Below are 27,397 nucleotides of genomic sequence, written 5' to 3' on the forward strand. Positions count from 1 at the left end.
GCAGCAGCAGCGGCGGCCATACCCTCAGTTCCGCCCGCGGCAGGACCTCTCTAGGCGCCGCGGCAGGAACAACCGCTGCAGGTAGTCCGGTGGCCAAACGGGGCAGAACCAAGGCTCCGCCAAGGCCCCTCCAGGACCTAAGCCTTCATTTTGAAGGTGCGCCCGAGGGCGCAGTACCAGTTTCCCCTCCGGATCCTTCCCTGCAGTTTTCCAACATCTTTCTTTTTCCTCCTGGCATGGACCCGAATAACATCGACCGTTGGGTCTTGCGTACGGTGCAGGCCGATTATCGCCGGCAGTTTTCTTCGCCCCCCCCCCCTCCCACCCACCATCCCTGTCCCTCTTCAGGGACCCCTCTCACGAGCAATTCCTCCATCAGGAGGTGCACGCACTCCTCGTCAAGGGAGCCATAGAGGAGGTTCCGGAAAACGAGAAGGGCAAGGGGTTTTATTCCCCGCTACTTTCCTAATCCCCAAGTCCAAGGGCGGCCTCAGGCCCATCCTCAGACCTGCGGAACTCAACAAGTATATGGTGAAGTTGAAGTTCCGTATGGTATCCCTTGGAACCATCATCCCATCCCTGGATCCCGGAGACTGGTACGCCGCCCTCGACATGCAGGACGCTTACTTCCACATCTCCATTGCCCCCCAGCACAGACGTTTCCTTCGCTTTGTGGTCGACCGCCAACATTATCAATTTGCGGTCCTCCCGTTGGCCTCTCTATGGCCCTGAGGGTGTTTACGAAATGCATGGCAGTCGTCGTCGCACACCTTCGACGCTGCCGCATTCACGTCTTCCCCTATCTGGACGATTGGCTGATCCGAGGCACATCAGAGCTGCAGGTCCGCGACCACGTCTGCAGGATCAGCACCCTCTTTGCTGCCTTGGGCCTCGTCATCAATGTGAACAAGTCTACTCTGCTCCCCACGCAGCGGATAGAGTTCCTCGGGGCCCTCCTGGACTCTACCCTGGCCAGGGCCTTGCTACCCTTGCCCAGGTTCCAGTCGCTGTCGGCCATCATTCTGCGCTTGCAGGCGGCCCCGCTGACCTCTCTACGAACATGTCTGGCCCTACTAGGCCTTATGGCAGCCTGTACATTCGTGACGGCATATGCCCAACTCCGCATGAGGCCTCTTCAATCTTGGCTCATCACGCAGTACCGGCCGGCCAGACATTCGTTGGACATAGTCGTCACCGTTCCTCAGAGGGTACTGGACTCCCTTCGGTGGTGGCTGGACCAGTCCGTAGTCTGTGCGGGGCTCCCGTTCCATCCGCCCCAGCCCTCGGCATCCCTGACTACGGATGCCTCAGATCTGGGCTGGGGGGCACACTGTGGCGCCCAGAGAACTCAGGGCTTGTGGACACCTCAAGAGATCAACCTCCATATCAACATACGAGAGTTGAGAGCGGTCCGTCTTGCTTGTCAAGCGTTTGTCCATCTCCTTCAAGGTTGTTGTGTCGCGGTGTTCACCGACAACACGACGACCATGTTTTACATCAACAAGCAGGGCGGCACCAGGTCCTCTCCCCTGTGTCTCGAGGCAATGCGCCTCTGGGAGTTTTGCATAGCCCATTCTGTTCACCTTTCCGCCTCCTATCTCCCGGGAGTGCGGAACACTCTAGCGGATCGCCTGAGCAGATCCTTCCGTTCGCACGAGTGGTCCCTCCGTCCAGACGTCACCTTCTCACTCTTCCAGAGGTGGGGTCATCCCGGATGGACCTCTTCGCGTCCAGGGAGAAACAGGAAGGGTCGAGCATTCTGCTCCTTCCAGGGTCGGGAGCCAGGGTCTCTAGCAGATGCATTCCTGATCCCATGGAAAACCCACCTGTTTTACGCATTCCATCCTGTTTCCGCTGATTACACAGGGTTCTCCTCAAGGTACGCAGAGACAGAGCTCGGGTGATTCTCATAGCTCCAGCATGGGCCAGACAGCATTGGTACCCCATGTTACTGGACCTCTCAGTAGCCAACCCAGTTGCCCTGCCCCTACATCTGGACCTGATCACCCAGGACCACGGCAGGCTCTGTCACCTGGACCTTCCGTCCCTGCACCTTACGGCATGGCTCCTGCGTGGTTGACAGGCTCCGAGTTATGCTGTTCTACCCTGGTTTGGGAGGTTCTCCTGGGCAGTAGAAAGCCTTCCACCAGGGCTACTTACTCAGCTAAATGGAAGCGTTTCTCCTGCTGGTGTTCGGAGAAAGGTCTTCGCCCTATGGAGACTCCCGTCACCACTATTTTAGACTACATCTGGTCCCTCAAGACCCAGGGTCTGGCGTTGTCGTCCCTCCGGGTCCACCTAGCGGCCATCTCCGCGTTTCATCCTGGAGTGGACGGATGTTCCGTCTTCTCCCACCCTATGGTGGTGAGATTCCTGAAGGGACTGGAGCGGCTCTATCCACAGATCCGCCCTCCTGCCCCTTCGTGGGACCTCAACCTGGTCCTAACTCGGCTCATGGGCCCTCCATTTGAGCCTTTAGCTACTTGCTCCCTGCTCTACCTCTCGTGGAAGACCGCTTTCCTAGTGGCCATTACCTCAGCTAGACGAATGTCAGAGCTGAGGGCCCTCACAGTGGACCCACCGTATACTGTCTTCCATAAGACAAGGTACAGCTGAGGCCTCACCCTGCCTTTCTTCCCAAGGTGGTCTCAGCTTCCACGTTAACCAAGAGATCTTCCTCCCAGTCTTTTTCCCAAAGCCCCATTCATCCCGCAGGGAGCAACAGGTCCACTCGCTAGATGTCCGTCAGGCGCTAGCATTTTATGTGGACAGGACCAAACCATTCCGCAAGTCCCCCCAGTTATTCGTGGCGGTGGCGGACCGGGTCAAGGGGCTGCCGATTTCCTCCCAGAGGATATCTTCCTGGGTTACCTCTTGCATCAGGACCTGCTATGACGTGGCCCATGTCCCGACGGGCCGTGTGACTGCTCACTCCACCAGAGCACAGGCATCATCGCTGGCTTTCCTTGCCCGCGTGCCAATCCTAGAGATTTGTAGGGCGGCGACCTGGTCATCGGTCCACACATTCGCTTCCCATTATGCCCTGGTTCAGCAGTCCAGAGATGATGCGGCCTTTGGCTCTGCAGTACTCCAGGCCGCGACCTCTCACTCCGACCCCACCGCCTAGGTAAGGCTGGGGAATCACCTACCTGGAATGGATATGAGCAATCACTCGAAGAAGAAAAGACGGTTACTCACCGTTGTAACTGTTGTTCTTCGAGATGTGTTGCTCATATCCATTTCACACCCGCCCTCCTTCCCCACTGTCGGAGTAGCCGGCAAGAAGGAACTGAGGAGCGGGCGGGCCGGCAGGGGTATATATCTAGTGCCATAGTGGCGCCACTCTAGGGGGCGACCTGCCGGCCCACTGGAGTTGCTAGGGTAAAAAAGTTTCCGGCAAACGTGGCGCGCACACCTACCTGGAATGGATATGAGCAACACATCTCGAAGAACAACAGTTACAACGGTGAGTAACCGTCTTTTATGCTGACAATTTCAAAGGTAAATACTGAGATTAGGTCCTGTTAGGATTCCAAATTTAAAAAAATCTTTTTTTTCATCATTAAAAGCAGCACAGCATTTTCACTACTCAATGATCTTTATGGAATTATTTATGTAGAAGTACGTATTCTGCAAGTTGAGAGTCATGAACCAGTCTTGAGCTTGGAGCGATGGAATGATGGAGGGAAGTGTTACCATTCTGAACCTGAGACAAGTACATATTTGTTCACTCTGCTCAAGTCTAAGATAGAAGAAAGAGGGTTTTCGTCATTCGAAATGAGGAAATACCGACAGTAGAAGTCGTTACCCCTATACTCTGGAGGAACCTCCTTTACAGCTCCTAGATGAAGCAATGAGACCACACTGCTGATTGTAATAGGTTCTTATGAGAAGCGTCCCTGAAGAAGGATGGGGAAACTATGGGCAATGATCTCTAAAATCCATCTGTTGGCTGTCAGGGCAGGCAACATCCACAGCTGAATGGGATGAGGTGGCTTCCGAAAGTTATGTTCTCTCTAGACTGGGTTTGATGCAGCTTTCAATTATCTTATCAAATCTGCTGACTTGTCAAAGCAGCAGTGTGCATTGCCAGGGAAGAGGAAGGTTGGTGCCTCGTGTTGTATGGTGCATGCCTTTTGGCTCACTATTTCATCTGTCTAGGGCGCTAAGATGGTGTGTGCTGTCTCAGCTGTGGCTGGGCATGGTACAGCTTGCAGTATGAAGGAGAGGTGTAAGTCCCCAGAGAGTACAGGGAGCACTGGAGTCATTCAGTGAGTGAGGAGTGTTGTCCATCCTCTTGATGAACAGCTCTGTGCCCTCAAAGGACAAGTCCTCTATCATGGCCATGGGCTTTAAGAGGGAACTGAGGGAGCATTATAACTGCCTTGCCCTTTATGCCCTTATATGGGAGCATGCGGTAGGTAGTACCAGACACGCGTGGCCCCATTGGACACTGCTAGTCACAAAGATCAGGTTGTGTGTCCAGGAGGTGCATGTGCACCTACAGTGGGATCCACTCTGACAAACTTGAAGAACTTTGTTATTTCCATCACAACGTGTTGCAGAAGAAGTGAAATAAAACCAAAATTGTGTGGTACCTGAAATGACTGGCAGGACTTCATTTGATTATCTGAGAGTGCCAAAGTACTCTGAATCAGGTTCTGGAGCACTAGGAAGTGAATATCATAGATACTGAAAGAAAACAATTGCATTACATTATTCAAGGCATTCTGAGCATGAAGCACCCCATCATTAAATGAACGCAGTAATATTTAAATTGAGTGTTTGCCTGTAATGTTTGCATATGCACACACACACACACATACAGTTTGCCACCATGTTGCTACATCTGAATTCCTAACGAAATGCGGACATTTCCCTATGTGCTACACTTTGTTTTTTCAAGAACTTTATATCAGGCCAGGATAGTTGGATCATAGCTCCTCCAAATCAGCCCATGGAGACAGAACTCTTAGGGTTTTTTATGACATCACACTAGCTATCTCCCATCCTTCATTTGGCTGATTCAGAAGCCATACGCATAACGAAAACAGACTGACACCATACTTTAACGAACAGAACACTTCAGTGAGCTTTTTTAATGACTCTCAAACAATGGGTACCAACATTCCTAGAGGGTCTGGATTGTTATAGATCTTGAATGAGAATTACAGATAGAGAAAACTTCCCCTTCTCTCTTCTATACGTGTTCAGAAGCGTGGGACCTTCCAAGACAGTTTACAGCCTAATAATACAGGTGGAATTAGTGCCTAACTGCTGCCTATAAAACCCTTCTGCCAAAGGCCACAGCTGCAGAAGTAGGCACTCCTCGTCTATAGAGTTTTACAAACAAGAAAGACTGTAATACTACTTATGACTCCATTCCTTAGACTAGGTGGAGAAGATTAATTTGGGGATAGACCCAGGACTAATTAGCTGAACTTAAGAAACAGAGAATGTAAAATGAATATCCAGAAAAGGCTTCCTGAGAATGAACCCAAAGGCTGTGGAACTGTCTCCCCCTGCTTGTCAGCCAGAAAACTAAACTGGACAAAACTCTGGGAAGCGTATAATAGGGGAAATTCTGCTCTGGCAGGAAGATGGGGTGGTCTGATATCATGGTCACGAGCACACTTATAAACACCTCACGTCATCGTGGAAGCTTAAACTGGTAAAGCTGGCAGTGGGAGCACACCACACGTGTGCTCCATGATCTGTGCTGGCTGCCCGCTGATTTCAGGATAGAATTGAAGTTGCTGGTTTTGACCAACAAAGCCCTAAATGGTTTGGAACCCAACTTATTTGATACGTTGCCTCTCTCCTCAAGACATACCACTGCAGCTGTAATCAGTGAAGGTAGGGGGAGGGATAGCTCAGTAAGCATTGGCCCGCTAAACACAGGGTTGTGAGTTCAATTCTTGAGGGGACCATTTAGGGATGTGGGGCACAAAACCTGCCTGGGGATTGGTCCTGCTTTGAGCAGGGGGTTGGACTAGATGACCTCCTGAGGTCCCTTCCAACCCTGGTATTCTATGATTCATACTTCAGTTGGATTCCCATAGATCAAACTTCATTGCACTGTGACCCCCTTCTGACAACAAAAATTACCACATGACCTCGGGGGTGGGGGGGACAGGTTGCTGAAGCCCTGCTGCCCTGCGTGGGGCAGGCCAAAGCCAATGCCTGAGCCCCACTCCTGAAGCTATTGGGCTTCTGCCCTAGGCAGTGGGGCTCGGGCTTTGGCCAGGCCCAGCCAGTCTAAGCCAGCCCTGATGACCCCATTAAAATGGGGTCCCAACCCACTCTGAGGTCCTAACCCACTTTTTGAGAACTGCATATTTGAGAATTTGAGAATTGGAATAGGATTTTAAAAAGAGTGGGAGCAGATGGTAGACTGATCTCTGTGTGAGGCCCTCAGCTTTGGAACCAGCTTGCCTCTTGGTCTAAAACTGCTTGGACCTGACTGAGTCGCAGGGCATGCTGCGAATCCATCTGTTTACTAAAGCTTTTGGAGAGGAAGGGGTTGATGGGGAATTGGTGAAAGGCTTTGTTGGCTGTTAGTTTTAGAATCCTCTCTGTAGCCTACCTCAAAAGTGCCTATAGCCTTAACACAACCAACTTAACTCCCAAACTCTAATGGAAAAGGCCTATAACTCTCCCTCACCTGTTGAGAGCATCCTGTTTGATGCTTTGATTTGCTTCATCTCCAATGGCCAAAACTCTGAACCTGGTTAAGAGAGAGTAAAAAGGAAACATTTAATACAGAAAATAGTATGCCCTGTATCACACACAGAGTCCTTGATTTTATATTAACCCTTGAAATGCCGAAGGCTGATATTTATCATTGTGAATCTTGACACACAACCTGCTAAAACAATGTTGGGGAACCACCTGTCCTAGCAGACCTCAGCAGAGGTGCCAAGGACTGAAAGAGATGTGGAGATGAATTCCCTTGTCTCTAAGAAGCTGTTTGTCCACATCCAGACTGAAGCAGATAGGGAGAAGGCAGCTTGGAGCCACTGTCTATGCTGTGGATACAAAATACTTCTGTCTACAGGGCTGGTGTGTGGAAAGAGAGAGAATTTTTGTATTAGAGAGGGAAGGCATCTGCTCTTATCATCCCCTGATGTGAAGGAGTGGAAGGGACTTAAAATGTCATTGGGTGCTAGAATGTCTAGTTCCCAGTCCCAGTGTATTCTGCAGATGTGCAGTTGCTCTCAAAGTCAGGGAAGTTAATGAGGTGACTAACTTTGGGACACCAAGAGGATAAGGCCAACATTTTCATGCTTGGCTACTTAAATTCCCCATCTGTAGATGGGCACACTGATACTTATCTTCCCTTGTAAAGTGCTTTGCAATCTATGCACGAAAAGTGCCATATAAGTACTAAGTATTACTATTACAGCAACTAGAGATGTGATGTGTCCATTCTTTTAGGAATCAACATTAATACTTCATTTTTATTTAATGAAGACACCAACCATAAATCCCAGTGTAAAATCATGCCATCTAATTTGTGCAAAACAGTGAGTGGTTTGTGACAGTTATCCATTACAGTCACACAGGGTACATCTAAGTACTCAAAATGTTTTCTCTAACAGAAAAGTTAAAGATATGAACGACATTAATGAAAACTATAACAAAATTTTTCAATATAAAATGCAGGTTAATATCTGGTGAACTGATGAGAGTAATTAAAACGTAGAATCGTTATTTCAGAAGTGTATGTTAAATGAACTTTTCATTGAAAACCAAACTGAAAATGTTTTGATACCATGATTCCAGGTGCTCTCAAAAAGTCTGAAATTCTTGACAGCAGACTCTATATCTGGTCCTGATCTCACCTTTGCGTCTGACATGAGAACATCTTAAGTAAAATACCTGCAATACAGCTCCTGCAATGTATCTGGAATTTCGAGTTTGGGATTCCCAAGGGTTGAACTGAATTTCTCTTTAAGTCTCTCCACAAAGTCTTTAAACTCTTTTGCACACACCTTTCAAAACAAGAAATTGAAATATTAAGCACTTAACAGGTATGTTTCCTACAGCACAAAGGGGCAGTGAGACTTTCCTATTTTATATTCATAACTGGAAGACCCATTGCAAATGGCTACAGTTTATGGATTAGAAAGTAGGGGAAGCAGCACAGTAAATGAGCCAGGATAATGTGTCATGAAATGTACCCTGTACCTTTATTTATTTAACAAACGCTGTTTCATGGTTATGAGTAACCAAACAACATATGAAGTATCCTATCAAAAATGTATTCTGTAAAAACAATGATATCTCATTACCAGTATGACAGCTTTCTCAGAAGAGCCCTGATTTAAATCTCATCTGGTGGGAGATTTTTCTTTGTACCAGCCATGCTGCACAGATTATCAGACTGTGAATTTGTGAGGTTCCACTATTTGTCTCTTCAAAACAAATCATGTCTGGCTTCTAAAAGCATTGCTGGAAAGAGCCCTAGTATATTGCAGGGGATGGCTGGTCCAGAGATCTCATTGGGAACATTCCATTTGGTTCCAGAGAAAGAAAGAAACAGGAAGAGAAATGGAAGAAAGAGGGAAACAAAACAGTAACAGCTGGAGGCAAAGAAAGGTGAAAACAACAGGGATTAGACACTCATCCCTCCCCCTTCTCTTTGTTATCAAGCTTGACACTAGAAACTAAATGCAGGAAGAGACTCAGCTCACAGTTTGTTGAAAAAGGAAGTTTTTCCTTTGCAGTTTTTCCCTGTGAGGTTTTTCTACTCCTTAACGTCTACTTAGTTTTTTCTTTCCTGTGCTCTCTCTGAACACAGCAAGGGACAAAGTGCGAGTGCAAGAAAGGTGGTATTCTCTTCTAAAGGCTGATACTGCACTCTGCTGGCACAGTCAGGTCAGCAGACTTTTAGGTTACGAGTCTCAGTGCTATTTAACAAGCATATACTGGGAGCACAAGCATAAGAAAATCCTCTCCATTCTCTTTAGCGTGCAGGTCACATTCCGGGTGTAGCTCACAACCAGAAGCAGCAGGGCACTCTGGTTACTTTAGATGCTGGCTGCCCAAAACCACGTTCCAATAGGCAAATCAGGCCTTTTGGTGATGTCAGGTCAGGATGAGTCATGGGGATGACATTGCCAGCATCTCATTTACATCTACAGGATCTATAATTCCAGCATGCTGGGGAACAGGGGGAGAGGGAGGCTAAATTATTATGCTGGGAAGCAGAAAAAGAGGAGATTTTGACTAAGTAAATACTACAGGCAGCAGGTGCAGAGTGCTTCACCAATGACCCACCCCTCCAGCTCAGCTGCTGTGCTTTGCAGGCTGCTCCAAAACTTGTCAAGATCCTGGACTGAGCCTGGGAAGAGCTCCCCTATCAGCTAGATAAAAAGAAGTTCAGCCACCTCTGCAATGCTTCCAAGGGTCTCACCCAGGCTGGAGGAGAAAGATGGCACTTTCTTGTGCAGCTTGAGGAGCGCTAGTGGCTGAATTTCACATAGAAATACCCTGGCCATGGCCCTCAGTGCTGAGAGGTGGCTGGTTTGCCCTTTTCGTCAATCAAGTGAACTCATGTCCAGCACTGCACCCATCCTCCATCATCCCAGCTCTCATATCTCCCTGCCACTCTCTAGCTGAGCATCAGAACATAGTCAGCACTGCCAGCCTTGTAAGCAGATTGTCTCATGCTGCTTGCTTGCCTGCCTACCACCACCCCAGGCCTCCTTTCAGGATTTTCTGCTGTCAGCTTCCAGCTAGTTCCTTGGACACCTGGTCTTGTCTCATGCCAGACCATGTTGCCTCCCTCCTGACTTCCAGCCAGAGTATTCAGACAATAAGTATATCAGGAAATGCAGGAGGCACCAGAAATGCAAGACAGAGAAAGAGGGAGGCAGAACACTATAGGGGAGAGCTGATTCCCAAAGCTGTAACATGGGCTTGGTTGGGAACTATTCCTCATCTCTTGGCCTGCAACACCCATTAACCTCACTCTACAACCTTTAGGAATCAGCTGGTCACCACACCAGCAGCCCCATAGCTAAGGGTTAAAACAGCCTAGTCACTTGCAAAGCACAGCAGCTGGGCTTGGTGTGGCTGGTCCATTAAGAGAAAAAAAAATCAAAGAGGCAATTGTTGTTTTAGCCATGTTCACCTCCCACTCTGTACTGTAGGGGTTCCACTGGGAGCTAATCCTTTGATAAACAAAAGGAATGGCTAGATAACAGTGGAGCTAGCTGGGAATTTTCCAACAAAACATGTTTTTCTATAATTAAATGCCAACTAGTCAAAACCCAAACTGCAGAAAAGGCTGGATTCAACATATCTCGTGATTTGAAACACATTTTGAAAAAAGTGTTCAAACTTTTCATTTTGAAAATGTCAAAATGGGACTTTTTGACTAGTTCATTTCTTGATTCAAAATGACTTTGTTTACAAATGTTTAATTTATACTACAAAAGGTAACAAAGGAGGTGAAATGAAAACAAAAATGCACTGATTGGCCCAAACTGAACATATTTTTAGTATCAATTTGCAAAAGGGAAAAAAGTTTGAAATTGACTTTTCATCTCAATTTGGGAAAAATTTCAAAATTTTAAAAATTATCATGGGATGGGTAAACTGTTTCCCACACAGCTCTACATAACCAGTAACGAGACTGGTGGGGCAGATTTGTGGCAGCTGACACCAAATGGATCATCTGTGGAAGCATAAACTGGTTTAAGAAAAACTAGCTTTGAGGATAGCTTGATGGTACAGATCGGTATGCTAGGCATCCAAAGGTTAAAGCAGGCTCTCTTGCTGCACAAAAGTGCGGCTTTCTTACTATTTGGAATGCTAACCATGTCTATCTAACTCCCAGAATAGCAGTGATGTGGAGCATGAGTCTGTTTTTAGGAGGTTGACAGCACAAAGGGAAGAGACGAGGTGAATCATAGGAATCCATATACAGTTCCATGGAAATGTTATGTTAACCACTCTGTCTCCTTTTAGAATACCTTTCCTCCTACCTGTGGGTCTTGGTAGTTATCTTCCCTCTTCATGAAATCCTCAATAAGAGCTTTATCTTGGTAAACTTCAGCAAGGCAAACTCTACAACAAATAAGTGTAAAAGTGTTCACAAGTCAGTGTGGGTCACAATTCACAACTCGGTGCATCAGAAAACATGCACATAACCACTTATTTGGTTTGCCATTTCTATGCACCCTGGAGTGCAGTACCGACGTTACTGGCTGAGAAAGTCTGCCTACTGGATCACACACATGCCAACGTCTTCAATGCAACTAACCCCAACAACCATATCTTCATCCAAGACCTACGTTCACTTTTGTAGGAGAAGCTTCTCCATAATGTGAGCATGCTACCATATAAGAATAAGGTAACTGGCATAATAGGATCCCATCACTCCTCATCTCTTGGGACAGAAAAGGGAGAGAAAAGTAGATCTCTGTCTGGATGGGAGGAGCGATGGAGTCTGAAATGATGCATGTCTCTAGAAGTCTAGTTGTAGCTCTGTCAGTCCCAGGATATTAGAGAGACAAGGTGGGTGAGGTAATATCTTTAACTGGACCAATGTCTGTTGGTGAGAGAGACAGTCTTTCATGTTTACACACAGCTCTTCTTCAGAGCTGGGAAATGTACTCAGAGGGTCACAGCTAAATAAAAGGTGGAACAGACTGTTTAGCGTAAATAGTTAACAGACCTGAAGAAGAGCTCTGTGTAAGCTCAAAAGCTGGTCTCTCTCACCAACAGAAGTTGCTATAATTACAGCTATTACCTCACCACCTTGTCTCTCTAGCTGTCTAGTTCATCTGAGACTTAGGATACTCAGGAAACACGCATGCTAGAGAAAGATATAATTATGAATAAATGAGGTTTTCTTGTGATATTTCATTATTTTAGCAGAGCAAATTTGTCCTTCTGGCATGTCCCTACATCCCAATGACAATTAGTTTCAAAAGATCCTGAAGTGCAATCAATAATACCCTGGAATGCAGGTAAACTGGACTAGCTGATCTGTACATGTTAAAAGTTCTCCAGCCAGTCCCACATCTGAACTTCAGCAAAAGTTACATCTCGTGGGTCTGTCTTCCTTATTGTTAATACTTTCTATTTGCAAGCTGAAGACAAGTGTCAGAGTTCAGAACCTCAGCCATTTTTGAATCATTAATTTCATCCCCCCTATTTAGTAACGGAACTACTTTCTTCATTTCCCTTGATATTGTCATAAAAAGCCTTTAAAATAAGTTTTATTTATTTTTCAGAAACAAGAATTGTCAAATGGAAGATGTTGTAGAGACAATTCAGTGCAATTATAAGAATACCACACATGTATACTTCTTACTATGCATAACTGATCTGCTGTTACACACCAACAGAAGCAGCCAAAGAGGGAAAAGAGGACAGATTTTATCAACTGTAGATGAGATTTCTGAGCATGATACGATTTTGATAATGGGAGATATGAATGCAAAGGTTGGTAGCAGGCATGGTACACAAATGAATAATGTTGGACCACACAGCATTGTAACAGCAACTGATAATGCGTAAAGGTTAAGAACTTGCTATGAGATGCTCACAAGGTTACATGGAGTTCATCAAATGGTCAAATCAAAAACCAGATTAATCACATCATCACCAGTAAAAGGCACAGACCATCACTGATGAATGTTAAAGTTTATAGAAATGCTAAGCGTGGCACTGGTCATGAACTACTAATGGGAAAGATGAAGATTAAGTTGAAGTCCAAGAAAGAGAGGGGTGAAACTGGAGCGAAATTTGATCTTGATAAGTTAAAGGATAGCTCTGTGAGGGAGGCATAGAAAGTGATGCTTGGAGGGCATTTCAGGTCATTAATCTGTGATGATGAAGACATCTCACTACAGACCAGATAGGAAATATTCAAGGAAGTAATAGAAAACAGTAGAGGAAGTTCATGGGACGTTATCGTACTACTGGCAGACGTAAATTAATTACTTTCCTCTTTGCTACCTTGAAACATTGGTGTAGGCGATTTGGAATAAATGCCAACACAACAAAGCGGCTGTATCTTGGAAAAGAGATAACAGATAGAGTGTCGACATACAATGGTGGTGAAGTCATAGAAAAAGGTAAATCTTAAGTGTACCTAGGAAGCTTGGTCAGTGCCAATGTTTCCATCGATGATGAAGTTAAAATTATGTTGTTTTAGCTACAAGTGCTGCACAGAAATTGATAAAATTATGGGCTGATAAAAACATTACATTTGGAACCAGAGTGAAAATTTATCAAACCAGTGTATTAACAAAACTACTCTATGGTCTGGAAGCAGCTGCATTAAAAACAGGAGGCTGGAGGCAGCAGAGATGAGAATACTCTGAAAGGTGGGAGGTGTAAAGCTGAATGCTTTTAAGACAAATAAAGTTAGAAGGAAAGCAGAATGGAAAATCCAGGTACAGGACTGCATGCAGCTGAAAAGATTACAATGGTAAGGACGCTGAAGAAGACAAACAGATGATACAGTGCCAAAGAAAATAATGCAAAACAACAAAGGCCAGTCTGACCGAATAGGTGGAGGGACATTGTACACAGGGACATGACCAGGCTGGGTTTCATGGAGGAACAAGCCAGGTATAGGAATGAATGGTGATGCTGTATTGTTCCCTGTGTCTGCAAAGGTGCTTGGAGATAAAAAGATATTTATTCCAGGCAGAGCAGGTAGTGTCACCTATTAAGATTACCTGATTTCCCATCATAAAACCCTTATAGCTTTGCCAAACTTTAAGCTCAAGCTGAATTGTTTTTTTTAAAGTTTCAGTCACAACTGCTCACCTGTTTCTGAATGAAGTTAGGGAAAAAGGGAAAAATGTTTTGTTATGATAAAATTCTGGTGACCTTCAATTTGAGATGCTCTAGAGGCTTTGGCATAGGGACTTGAAATTCAGCAGGGAGTGGCCTCTTTGTCAGAGAGGTACCTTTTGCCATGACCATGAAAATACACCCACATTTGGCCAAGTTACAAGCCTTTGAAAAATTTCAGTTTGCACATGCTCAGTGGAGACTTGGGAGTTTCATGACAGTTTTTTTAAGATTCCATACACTGAGTATGCTCCAGCCTAGGGCTGAAGCGGCCAAGCAGGACTTTCCCTGCAATTGCTGGTCCTAGCTACTATGAGGTCAGGATGGGGCACTGCAATTGAAAGCAGGAAAACTCTCTCCTGTGGTCTCAATGCTCCCCTGGCTGGCACCCAGGCTTGTGGAGAAGGAAGACACCTGACAGACACTAATACAGAAGGAACAAAAGCCAGTGGTTGGGGTGGGGTGGGGTGGGGAGGAGAGCGGGACAAGGGAACAGGACAGGACCAAGGACTGGGATTGCCTGGGCAGGGGGACAGGAGCCAGCAGGAATACAGAGATTGAGCAGGGAGACTGAGCAAGGAATCAGACATGGGGAGAAGAGGAGACAGATCTAATGACAAAAAAGGGGTATGGGGAGAACTATGTCTAGCTGGGGAAATGGACAAGGAGCTAGGGACAGGGTAGACTGTGAGAAAGCTGGCCAGAATGGAGGTGGGGAGACAAACTGGATAATCAGCCCAGAGAGGAAGACTGGGACTGGGAACCACTGGGGGCATTGGAAAAGAGGGACTCAGACTGAGAGTGGAGATGGGGAGATTAGGACTGGGATGAGAAACTTGAGGAGTGGAGACTTGCACTGCCTAACAAGGAGACAGGGATGAGAAGGAGACAGGACTGGAACAGAGACAGGTTGGAGGAGATGGGATAGAAGGTGTCATGTCTGAGGGGGAATAGGCAGAAATGTCTGAGTCCACTAAAGCACACTCCCGTCCAGTGTCTGCAATCGAACCTAGTATTCCTGAGTGTGATCATTCTTCTGCTGTCAGCAAACATCTATGAAACCCATTGGCAAAGTGACCAACCCCTCCTCTAGTACTTGTTCACAGAGACTGACAACCTACTTCTGCTATCAGTTAATCTGTTAGCTCAGGTAGAAGAGGCCCATGGATTGGAACCTGGTTCCAGATTCCAATCCTGCTAATGACCCATGTGGGTGAGTCCATATGATGCAACATAACAGAATTTGCTTTCTGTGTGTAGTACATATCATCCCCCCCCCCCCCAAATTCAGAAACAGATGTCAGGAAGGTCTGTACCTAGTTTAAAGTAAAAGTTAAAGTGCCCTAGAACATGACCCAGGCTACAGTAACTTTAATGAGTAAGTCTGTGGAACTCAGAAGTGATATGGCGGGACCAAGAATCCCTTCATCCCAAACTCTGACTCCACTATGAGTGGTGCACCTGCCTCTCCCTCAGGATGTCACAGATCACGTAGCATTCCAGACTAACTTGAAGAGAGATGCTGAAAGAGGGACACTGGAGATCTGTATTAATACGTTGGAGGGGGACAAAAAAGCAGGAACCCAAGTATGGTGGAATGAAATCCTTAACTTCACTTCATAAGAATTTAGAAAGACAAATGAAAAAACTCACTTACTTATAATTAAGATAGGTTTGTGGATTTTTGACAATGTAGCGAGCTCTTCGTCCAACAGAATGAGAAGTTTTATCTAAAGATTCTTCAAAGCTGGCATGCAGGATATCTCGGACAACCTGCCATGGAACAAACGGTCCTTTCACCTGGATCAAATACAAAAAGAAAGTCAAAGCTCAGCTTACTTTGACCTGCAGGTATGCAAGTTACGGATGGCACTAGCAACAACCACTAGAAAAAAGGCTGCGATCCTTTCCCGCATGCCCCTCCACACACATTTATAACTCTCAAAGACATTCATCTTTGCTGCTGGGATTTCCCGTTTGCTCTGTTCCTAAAAGTGAAATCTGGTCTGGAAATTTTGAGCACAACCCCTTCAGCCATTTGTGAGCTATGCAAGGGTACAATAGTTTACTTTCCCCCACTTAAAGTACAGGCTAGGACTATAAAATATATCATAAGAGGGGCTAGTAGCACTTCCTATTAAGATCATTCTATACTACTTCTTATAAGACTCCGTTTTCAGTTGCTTATAATTTGCCACTTTGTTTCAGCTGAAATTTTCAATGCTGGGTGTTTGCCTCTGGGGAGAAATTTCAGCCAAAATCATTTAGCTGTTTCTGGGAATGAGTCTGGAGAAAAACAGGTTGTTTTGCCCACTTTAAAGAATTTTGCTCACCTCTTCTTTGAAGAGCTCTAGCATGCCCATTCTTTGGAGCAGTGACCTGAAATATGGCAGGGGGTGTCTTTTCCTGGCCTGTAAAAATCCACCCACATTTATCCAAGTTATAAGCCTCTGAAAAATTGCAATTTGCACACTTGAGGGATTTTAGCTGCTAAAATCCCCAAAGATCTCATCTGCACTGAGCATGCTCCTGCTCAGAGCTGCGAAGGACTTTCTCTGAAACTGGAGCTCTGAGTGCTGCAAGCTATGCCAAGTCTGGACACCTGAAATGAAAACAAGGAGTGTCTCTCTCCTGTGCTCTCCATGGCTGAGCCCAGGCAGAGTTGAAGAGGAAACTGTCTGATTTGAATGCAGAGGGGACAAGAGCCAGACCCGTGGAAGGAATGGATGAGTAAACTAGGATAAGGAGCCTCTGAGGGGAGGAAAAGGGGGTATTGTATATCAGTACAAAGCAAAGCTTTGTTTAATGACAGCTAAAGTTGCTTCAGGACACGTCCCATCCACCCACACTACAGAAGCATGGGAATAAGAAACTAAGGAAAATTTCCTGAATTCCTTTCTACCTTCACCTCACTTGCAATTCTGTCAGTAACAACCTTCCACTTACATCTGAAACACATTACGATAAGCAAGATATACCTCAAACGACATCCAACTCATGAGTTAACATAAAACCTTTAGACCTCATACTCTCATCTCAGATTGGCACAGCCGACTGGCACACATCCTATTCACTTGGGAAATTATCCCCCCATAACACTGAAGACTCATCACTAAGTTTTTTTGTGTTGAAAGTTTTAGCATTGGCGCCATCATCATATACTACAAAAAGACAATTTCATACTTCATCCTGCTTTTCAAAAGAGATCCCAAAAAAAGGTAAGAATGCAGAATATTTTATTTTATGGTGCTTTTTGGTACAGCCATAGCTAAGCTCAGATTTCCCCGTCAAGTACCGTAGAAAATTCAAACTGCTTTACAAACTACAATCAGCATTTCAAATTAAGCCTACAATTCAAACCACACAATACTTTGGAAACCTTTGTCACCTTCATGAACATAAAAGTTTGGAGCAGGCCTAATTGTGGTATTGCTTCCACTCCCCCATAAAACAGAGGGATATGGCAATGCCAATGGTATACTAGTACTACTGCACACACATTCAGTAGAGAAGTAAGAAGAGGCGAGCACCTTTGTGTTTAGCACATTACTGGCGATTCGACATAGCATGAGCAGGCTGTCTTCCTGCACAGTCCAGGTGACACGTAGGCGCGTCATTCTCAGCAGGGCGCTCTGGTCAGCCTCATCATGATAGCGCAACTTTTTATTTTTTTCTACAGACTCCTCTAAACACAAACCCAAAGAGAGACCATTATACTAACAGTGTTTCTAGCAAGGCCTTTATTCTTACTGATTTGTTTTGCTAATAGCTAGAGGCTCCAGCTGAGACTGGAGGCTCATTGTGCAAAGTACAGTATAAACATAGACCCGGTGCTGAACAGTTTACAGTCTAAACAGGCAAGACAGACAAAAGGTGGGAAAATGAAAGCACTCGTCTTGTTTTATAGGCAGAGAATTGAGGCACAGAGGGACTAAGTGACTTAGTCTGCGCAGTGTTTCTGCCTGCTCCCAATACATGACTTCTATTATTCATTATTTATTTGAGGTAGTGCCCACCACGTGCAAGGTGCTCAGGAAAGTTCCCCTTCCCAGAAGCTCAAACTGAGAATCTGATTCAACATCTAATTGTAAATAATTTGTCTGACAAAGTTAACAATTTCAGTGATGAAGGGCCTCATGGCATCCATCTCTAGATGATGATTAATTCTTGGCGCTGCCACTGACCTGCTCTGTGACCTTGGACAAGTCTCTTGACTGGTCCATGCCTCTGTTTCCCCATCCTTGATGATAAACTCTTTGAGACAGAAATTGTCTTTTACTATGTGTGTGTAGAATGCCTAGCAGAATGGGACCCTGACCTCACTTGGGATCTGTAAGTGTTACCGTAACATACATAACATTAATAAGGGGGGCAGGGGTGAGTGAAGGATGACAAAAGGGAGGAAGGTTGAAGGGTTTTAGACAATGATACTGAGATTAGCATTGTTGGGGTGAAGAAATGCTTTTTCACAGTGCCAGTGTTTTGGAAAAATATTGGCAAGATGATGAGTAGAGAAGAGGTGAAAGAGGACAAGAGAGAAGTAGTCAGCAGGATTAGAAAGGAAAAGCAAATCAATTTAATGTTGCGAGTCAGCACAGTCTGGTGGCCTTTTCCAAAGGGCTCAACAAAGCACCAACAGCGATGGGAACAACTATGGCTGGGAATCCAAGGGGTGGACAGTGGTCTCATTAGCATAGGACACAGGAAAGCTGAAAGTAGAGACCACGGAGCTAATAAGGGAACGGATGTCAGGTGCAAAGGTGGGGGCAGAATGCAGCAGAGAAGCCAGAACATGAGATATTGAAAAAGGAAGTGATGGTTGGAGAGGCAGAATTCAGAGATGGAGACATCAGCAAGAGAGGTTATTAAAGACCAGAAGTGCAAGAAAATAATGAGACAGAGTGGAAGAGACACCCCAAAGCTATCAAAGTAGGATGTTGAGAGGAAAGAGAGTTAATGAAGTCAGACTGATCAGCACTAGGAAATTAAAATTGTTCCTGAGAAGGGTATGAGATAGAGAGCCAGGCAGCAATCAGCAAGAGGAGATGAGGGCTAAGTCCCCTTTTAGCTGCCTGGCCACGCAGCAGGCTATCAAGGGCCACACAGGCACGCAGCCATAGGGCCTGGACTGGAGAGATGGCTCTCCCTGGCCCCGAGATGCTGCAGCGAGAGAGGGCTGGGGGAAGTCCTCTCTCACTGTTGCAGCCCCAGGGCAGCCTGCACCCCAAACCCATCATCCCCGGCCCCTCCTCAGAGCCTTCACACCCCCCCGCACTCCAAGCCTCTGCCCCAGCCCTGAGCCCGCTCCCCCACTCCAACCCCCTTGGCCCCACCCCTGCCACACATCACCTCCATACTGGTGCACATAGCAAAATTCATTCTGCACATGTATGTAAAAACTTAGAGAGAACATTGGCTGGGGGCAAGAGGGGCTTTAGATAACAGCCATTCAAACGGAAAGGGAGAGAAGAGCTGGATAGAGTGGTTTTCAGAGAGGAACCCGGTGTCACCAGCACAACCTTCAGGATAGGAAAGCGAGCGCACAGACTTAGAAGGAGATATGTGGTGTATCAAGGCAAGGTTATAAACCAGAATTAAGATTCCAGGGAGTAGGAGGGAAAGGAAGAAGAGGAGGAAGGAGTGCTGGGGGGGAAGGAGGCAGCAAAGAAAGAGGTTGGAAGGTCTGTGAGAATTAAAAAGTGGAGACAGGAGAGGAGACACTGAGACAACAGGAGTCAGAAAGTAAAGTCCATGGAAGTCAGTGGAAGAAGTGCTGGTGATGCCCACAATGTGGGGAGGAGGGAGAAGAAGAGAGACAGGAAGAGTGAAGGCCAGAAGCCAGGAAATGATTTCTACAGAAAGCAAACTGATCGCCCTGGGGCTCTCCATGGGAGAGAGCTCTGAGCTGGGACATACCAAGGGTGATTGCAAAGCTGTGGTGCAACCACAGCAATGGCCAATGGGGCCTAGCCTGAGATCTGTGATTCTGCAGCTAGTATGAACGACGATACGTGCAGCGAAAGGACAGTGATCCAGGATGCTGCTATGCTTCCCAAAGCCAGCACACAGCCCTATGGCATTGATAGCTTTCTGTTCACCAGGAGGGCAACCCAAGGAAGTGACCAATGAAAGCTTTTGGTTACACAAAAGCTCACAGTCACCACAGCTCCTCTGAACTGATGCCACAGCCTGCAGACTGCTCAAAACAAAGCTTCTTTTCCTGACAAACATGCTACTTATTTACCTCTCCTTTTCTTCTTTGTCTTCTTCCCAGTGTCTTTCTTAAGCCTCTTACGTTTCTGGTTTTTTCCACCTCTCACTCTCTTGGTTCTATTCTGCGTTGCTTCTTTATCAATCTCAATATATTCTTCCTTCTGCATAGGGGACTTTGTGCCTTCTCTTGCATTTCCCAAAATGTTTATTTTATTACCTACGTAGAAGTACATTTACACCAGTGGAATTTTATAGCAAAATATGCAATGCAATGCAATGTTAAGCAATCAAAAGTCAAAATACAAAGTTACATGAGAATATACCACCCAACCTTTGCCCGCTTCTGTATATACATTATCAGTGTAGTCATGTAATCATGTATTATTTCTCAAACACAACACAACAATAGGATTTTCCCCATGTTTAGATATCTGTATCCCTAAGGAAACATAAGATCATGTAGCTGAAGACTGCAATGTGTTGCACATGTTAAATACAAGAGGGTAGTTAAAGTTTTACATTCAACCTTAGGTTTAACATTTCCTTACTGTGATGTTGTACGAGGCAATCTTAATATTACTGCAGCTCTATTGCATTTCATTTCTTCCAACTTATTGGGAATTAAAATCAAACCAAATTTGAAGAAAATGGTTTGGTAGTTTCAAAGTTACTAACTTTTGAAGTCAGCAAGTGAGCCACCTTATCTCAATTTAGTGTTAAATTAAACGATTCCACTTGATGATTTAAAAAAGTTAATAATAAAAACACCCACACCGCATAGATTCTCTTCAAACATGGCTTGCAGTTTATGTATTTCAATGAGCTCTACAAAACAAGACAAGTAGGAAGAAAACTTGGAACTTGGGCAGGTTTTAAAGTTTTGAATATTTAAATTCATCAGGACCATCATTTTCATCAAAATTCATCATTTTTAAAAGCTTGCTAATTGCATTTTGCCACTAGTCTATAGACAGACTAAAGAAGTCTGCTGTTCATATGCAGTAAGTCATTTTCAAAAAAACTTAACTTTGGTTAAAAACAAAAAATCAATATTCTTTAAACTAAGCACAAGGACCTCAATAAGGAAAAAAATTCAGCCACAAAGGACTGATGTTTTAGAAAAGTATGAAAATGTGAAAACTGTTTTAAGTTCTACATCACAGTAGGAAGTATAAGACACCTGATACAATTATGGCTATAGTAGAAAGATCTGAAACAGCATCTGGCTTGTCAGTCATGTACAATGTATGTCTGTCTGGCCTTTCTGCAAGCTGCTCTTCTGAGACTCTCCAGGATGAAGTACAAATGACCAAATACTGTCTCACACATCCAGAGATAGGAAAGAAAGTTAAACTACTTCACTGTTCCAGTAATGACCTAGAATGTCTCATATTATGGGACAGGTGGAAAGAACTCATATCATCACTGTGGGTTTAAGAAAGAGGATCATAGTTCTAATGCAATTACAAATGTTATATGCGCCATTATGTTACCTCCAGTACTGAGTGGAAGAGGGTGTTTTGTTAAGAAAGTCTGGAGTCTCACTGTAAGTCCATTTTCAGGAACGGCACTTTCCTAAAACCAACAAAACATCCACGAATATAAGATGTAAGCACCAAGGAGTACATACACTAATATTAATAAATCCAAGAAATTTCTGAGAGAAGAATGTGTTTTGGACAGTTTTCAGAAAGATTTTTGATATAAGCAGTAGAAAGACTGCTGGCATGAGTCAAGGTTGATCTAGTAATGTAGTCACTACTAAACATATGGATAATTTAAAAACATTTCTAAAGTTGCATTGAATCCACCACCATTGTTGGAAGTCCTGAACTTCATACTAATTACTTTTCCTCCACACATTTTTACTTGAAGAAGAGAGGAACTAATAATTTAAGGAATTCGTGATGGGGGTATCTACAAGGCCATACAATAGTTAAGACTGAGCAGCAATTTCTCTATAAAAAATTGCTTTGTCAAAGTGCTCTAAACTCCATATGAATTTCCAAGAAGCAAGAAATACACACAAAACACAAACATTAGAAAACCAGGAAATGTAGATTTCAGGTAATGCTTCCCCTACCACACTCCATCCAACCATCTCTCGAACCTGATGGAAATAGCAATAAAGCAGAACTTTAGCCATTCCCAACAATATCTGCCATTTTCTGTGTGGCCACTACAACTCCAAATCTGTACTGTTATTTGCATGCTTCCATGGACCTTCTGTGCTGCACCATTAATACTGACAGTATATGTGGTGGGCTGACAAACACCACTGAGAAAAGTATCTCAGCAAGGGATCAGAGGCTTTTGAACACTTTATACTCCTCTTCCCCTCTCCCTGAACACTTCTTTTCTTCCCTAACCTCCATATCTTAAAAGAGCTGTACAATACTGTGATCTCCCCCAGTGACTCCTAAGGGCTGCACTCGCAGAGGACAGAGTTAAGGTCAGATGTGGGAATGGCACAGAAGGCATTATCCTGTACTGACAGATTTTCTAATGTTTGTTGTGTGCATTTCATGCTTTTTGGAGGTTTCAGTGTTCAGCTACCAAATTCCACATTCTGGAAGCGTACAAAGCACTGCTCAGTAACCTTTCACCCTCATATTAATTACATGTTTGGGTAGTGAATTCTCTTTTGGCTGAATGTGCCGGTAAAGCAAATGTCAGTAAAACACATGTACTGAAGGGAACTATAACTCAGACAGCATTTCACGATGGAGACAAATTTTCCATCCACTGAACATCAAAATTCACCATGGTAACTATTCATTTGCCATCCGAGGGTTACCTTTCATGTTTTTATTAAAATGTCTTGATAAGGAAAAACCTTACAAGGATATGTAGCAAACTAGAGAAGCAAACATTTCTATTAATATTTCAACAACTCTTAAAAGTCTAAATAAAGTCAAGCCATTGCTATATAATAAATCCACTTAAAAACCCCTTACCTTCCTAGTTTTATTAATGATATAGCTTGTCCAGATCCAATTGCGTTTTAAATGTCCATAAAAGCTGGAATCCAGACCCCCAGCTCCCATCCCATCCCCAGGAATACATCCATCATCCACCACCTCTCGACTTCCTCTAAGGAAAAGAAACAAAATACATAGTAACAGACTTGTAAGACTAGCTGACAAGATACTTGCTAGACGACTTTGTGTACATCACAAAAGCAAAATAACCAACAGCTAATGAGTTGGTGCAAACTGCAGGAAAAGGTGCACACTCTATCGTTCACACCAAAAAGTTGGCAACAATGTCAGCTTTTCTTTTCAGCTTAGGTACTCAGAATTCAGTGAACTGACTTTTCAATTTTAGAGAAAAGAACTGAATATTAGAAATTGCAACCAAACAGACTGCAGAACTGTTAACGTAGATCAAACTGCAGGACCAAATTCTGCTCTCTCTAACACCTGTGCCACCTAACTGGAGATCAAGTTTGCCAAGCTGAAACTGAGATTAGAATTCAGCTAACAGAATTTTTAATCGAGATAGCACAAAGGCCTAAAAGAACACAGCTTTATCTGTAAAATGGAGGTGGCAGTGGCTCACACTTGATTACCTTCTGAGTTTGGGGCTCATGGACTTGGGTCAATAGTCAAGGTGATGAGATGCATGGAAATAAAGATATCAGTCATTAGAGCTGATATTTGAACTCATAGGCTTCCGGTTGGCAGTGCAAGGAACTTTCATTTAGGTTACAGAAGAATTTGATGGGTCTCACTCTGAGTCAAGGGTGATGGAGGTTCCCTCAGAGGGTGTGCAGGAGACAGAACTTTTTTGGGGGCCCATCTATGCCAGTGGAATGAACTCCCACGGGAATTAGAGACCTCACCACTGTCTGCTTCAAATGAAAGATGTAGTTCTTCATTCTGCTTTCTCTAACACAGAGCAGCATCTGCATTAAAACGAACACAACACCCTACCAAAAAATCAAAACACTACACTAAACACACAATTCCTAGAGTATAAAACCGGAAAGGACCACTCTGCTCTAACCTCCTGCACAATACAAGTCAGGGAAGTTCTCTGGCCTAATTCCAGTTTGAACGATAACACATCTTTCAGAAATCTAATCTTGATTTAAAAAATTGCCAGTGATGGAGAATTCACTTTGTCAATTGTTCCAATAGTTAATCTCCCTCACTGTTAAAAGTTTGTTTTATTTTCAGTCTGAATTAGTCTAACTTCAACTTTCGGCCATTCAATCTTGTTATACCTTTGCCAGCTACGGTGAAGAATCCATCATCAAATATTTGTTCCCTATGTAGGTACTTATCAACTGTAATCAAGTCAACCCTTGATAAAATAATCTCTCTGGTCCTACTCAAGATCCAAATGTATGCATTAAAGAATTGCATTAGCCCTTTTGTCCACAGTGTCATATTGGGAGCTCATATTTTGCTGATTATCCACCACGATAGCCATATCTTTTCAGAGTCACTACATCCCAGGATAGAGTTCCTCATCCTGTAAGTATGGCCTGCATTCGCTTGTCTGAGATGTATACTTTTCCAGTTAACCACATTAAAATGCATATTGTTTGCTTGCACACAGATTACCAAGTGATCCAAATTGCTCTGTATCAGTTTTACGTTCTTCGTCATTTAACGTCCCCCTTTCCCTCCCACACATTTTTTGTGTCATCTGCAAACTTTATCAGTGATTAGTGTGCGTTTTCTTTCAGGTCATTGATAAAAATGGTAAACAGCATAGGGCTAAGAGCCAATCCCTGTGGGACCCCACTAGAAACATACCACCACAATGATCTTCCCTTTACAATTACATTCTGAGACCTATCAGTTAGCCAGCTTTTAATCCATTTAATGTTCGTCATGTTCATTTTATATCTTTCTTGTTTTTTAATCAAAATGTAATGTGATACAGAGTCAAATGCCTTGCAGAAGTCTAAGGGAGAGGATGAGTGAAAGAGAGAGAGAGAAAGAAAGAAACCGGACAGATATTTGTCACACTGCTTAATACACTATGGGGAGGCACTCAGAGATGATGTTGAAGAAGGCAGTATGTGACAGTACTGCATAGCAATATTGTCACTCCTAAATACACAGTATTTATCTTGGAAAGTTTTTCATTTATGAAGAAAAAGTTACAAATCATGAGATTAAAAACTACTACTCACACAGCTGATACTTATTAATGAGCTCATGTGAAGCTATACATGGAGCAAGGCACAGAGCCCAGAAAGTTTCATATTAATTGCAAGAAGGTCTTAAAACAAAAGATAAGACAATCTAGTTCAAATGTCGAAAAGTGGTCATTTTAGAACTCATCATTTTCTTTATATCATTCCATTTTTCATTTACCCACTATGAAAAAGTCAAATATTAGACAAGATAATTGTATGAATTTTTTGTTGAAGGTTTAAAATTCCTGTTAAGCTTCAGCCTTAACTATGCTGTCACAACCGGCTCCAGCATAATTACAAGTCATAACTAGGCAGAGATAATTTTTTAATAGGCTATCAGACAGTATTGTGATGGGGACCACTTAAGGAGCTAGATAGACAGAGCAAATGAAAAATTCAGCCTGGCAACATAGTTCACTGGAATCAGGTTCCTCAAATGCAGTACAAAAGTACTGCTACTAACTTAAAAAGCATAGGGTGGGATTTACAAAAACACATGAAAAGCACAAATTCCATTGACCTTCATGTCACTTAGGTACTTTTGTAAAACCCAACCATAGTATTCAACTTTTTGGAAATACTGACTGATCAATAACAGACTCTGGGGTTACTTTATTACAGCAGAACAGAAGGTTAACCTTCACTCGTATTTTTTTTTTTTTAAAAGAGCATATTGCACGACGTGACTTCCATTAATGCTGATGGATGTTCTACGTATATATCACAATGCAGCATGTGTGCAGTTACTGACATTACTGGATACATAACAATGAACTCATAATAATCAAAGCACAGAATTAGGAAAATGTCTCCATGCAGTTTTTGAAAGTCTAGTCATGGTGAAGCAAAGCGTTACACAGGATTATATAGAAGGTGGACACAGAGAATCTTCAAACATTAGTACTGCCAGAGTGGTGCTTCTTAATCATCACCCAAAAGTCTTCAACAACACTCCTTGCTGTTGGATACAGGAGGAAAATTGAGCCCAGTTTTCTCACTTGGTAATGCATAGCGCTGGTCACTTCACCACCACCTATTAGCCTATTAACTGAAAAAACAGAACTGATCAACTATCTGGCCTATTAGTTAGATGGACTCCAAAATGGAAAGACATACCAGAGTAAGTATTATGATGCTAACTCAAACACTATCAGTCTAATACTCTTAAAATGAACTGTTCTGTTCTTAATAACCCATCTACTCAGTGATGCAGAAAGCTGGAAAGAGACATACAAGGTGTATTTCTCCATTGCACACTTTCGTTCAAGATTGTGTTTATCCACTGCTGACTCCTGTTCCATCTGCACATCCAATGCGTTGCTGGTCTCCTCACCCTGAAGATTACTCCTTTTTGCACGAGGATGGCGGACGACTCCTAAACACACAAATGTACTTTGGTTACTATCAGTATGAAGAGTTATGTTCCAATCTCTCCCCCAGCCTGCTTCTGGCTGCTTGCTGCCACCATGGCAAATAGTTGGGCAAATGAGTGGGGCAGATGTTTCACTGAAATAGAAATGCTAAGAGAGTCAGGAACACCCGGGACCACTTTCCTTAGGTATCAAACATGCTGCTTTCATAACGGAGTCATTTGGGAGGCTCATGGCCTGGACCTTAAATTCCAACACAAAATTCTACTTAGCACAGGAGAGTGGTGGTGGTACCCATCAGGGAGTAGGCTGCACACTGATGCTCTGGGCACAGACCCCAGAGGTTAGAGTAGCTCCTTGGAAAATAGACTGGTAATAGTCCTCAAGAGACAGCTAGTTCAGGATTGCTTGAACTCAATGTGAAGCAGCCATGCTATGTCCCTTTCCAATATGCCCCCTACATTGGGGTGGGGTTGGAGGAATAGTGCAGGATGGACCTGTACCAGCTGAGAGCTCCCTCACATCGTGGGAAATTCTGAGCTGGCCAGATCCATTTGGGTTTTGGCCCTTTGTGCTGACAGAACAGCAGGATGGGCCTTGAATGCAGAAGAGCACCTGGCCTATAGGCTCAGTACAAGCTGAAGCCTAACACATAGTTTTGCTGTCTTCCGTCAAGGCTCAAAGCAGACAATTTGTTAAAAACCCTAAAACTTTCCAAAGCATTATGTTGGTGGCACAGTACACAAAACCCCATATTACAGGGAGCCAGATGTAAATTATATCTATGACAGCCTGGTAAACAAATACTACTGTACGCTGCCTGAGAACAGCAGCACAA

The 27,397-nt window shown here is 44.1% G+C and overlaps 2 protein-coding genes across 3 annotated transcripts in view; one reads left to right on the top strand and one right to left on the bottom strand.

The window, feature by feature from the left end:
• Nucleotides 1-15,455, top strand: part of POLR3K (RNA polymerase III subunit K) — a 43,184-nt gene extending 27,729 nt beyond the window's left edge. Inside the window, exon 5 of one of the 2 annotated variants that reach the window (XR_004002498.1) lies at nt 3,570-4,584. The gene's annotated coding sequence lies outside the window, so the exon portion shown is untranslated. Of the gene's footprint in view, nt 1-3,569; nt 4,585-12,248 lie in introns of those variants that run through there. The other variant, XM_030579230.1, reaches the window with a different exon arrangement.
• Nucleotides 1-27,397, bottom strand: part of GTF3C1 (general transcription factor IIIC subunit 1) — a 78,448-nt gene that overhangs the window by 15,579 nt on the left and 35,472 nt on the right. The window contains 10 exon segments of the mRNA XM_030579220.1: nt 4,599-4,692; nt 6,665-6,727; nt 7,882-7,994; nt 10,995-11,076; nt 15,479-15,621; nt 17,352-17,506; nt 20,066-20,251; nt 21,528-21,609; nt 22,992-23,127; nt 26,423-26,564. Of these exon segments, the coding sequence (XP_030435080.1) occupies nt 4,599-4,692; nt 6,665-6,727; nt 7,882-7,994; nt 10,995-11,076; nt 15,479-15,621; nt 17,352-17,506; nt 20,066-20,251; nt 21,528-21,609; nt 22,992-23,127; nt 26,423-26,564 (1,196 nt within the window).

The sequence above is a fragment of the Gopherus evgoodei genome, chromosome 10 (genome assembly GCF_007399415.2).
Source record: "Gopherus evgoodei ecotype Sinaloan lineage chromosome 10, rGopEvg1_v1.p, whole genome shotgun sequence".
Lineage (NCBI taxonomy): Eukaryota > Metazoa > Chordata > Testudines > Testudinidae > Gopherus > Gopherus evgoodei.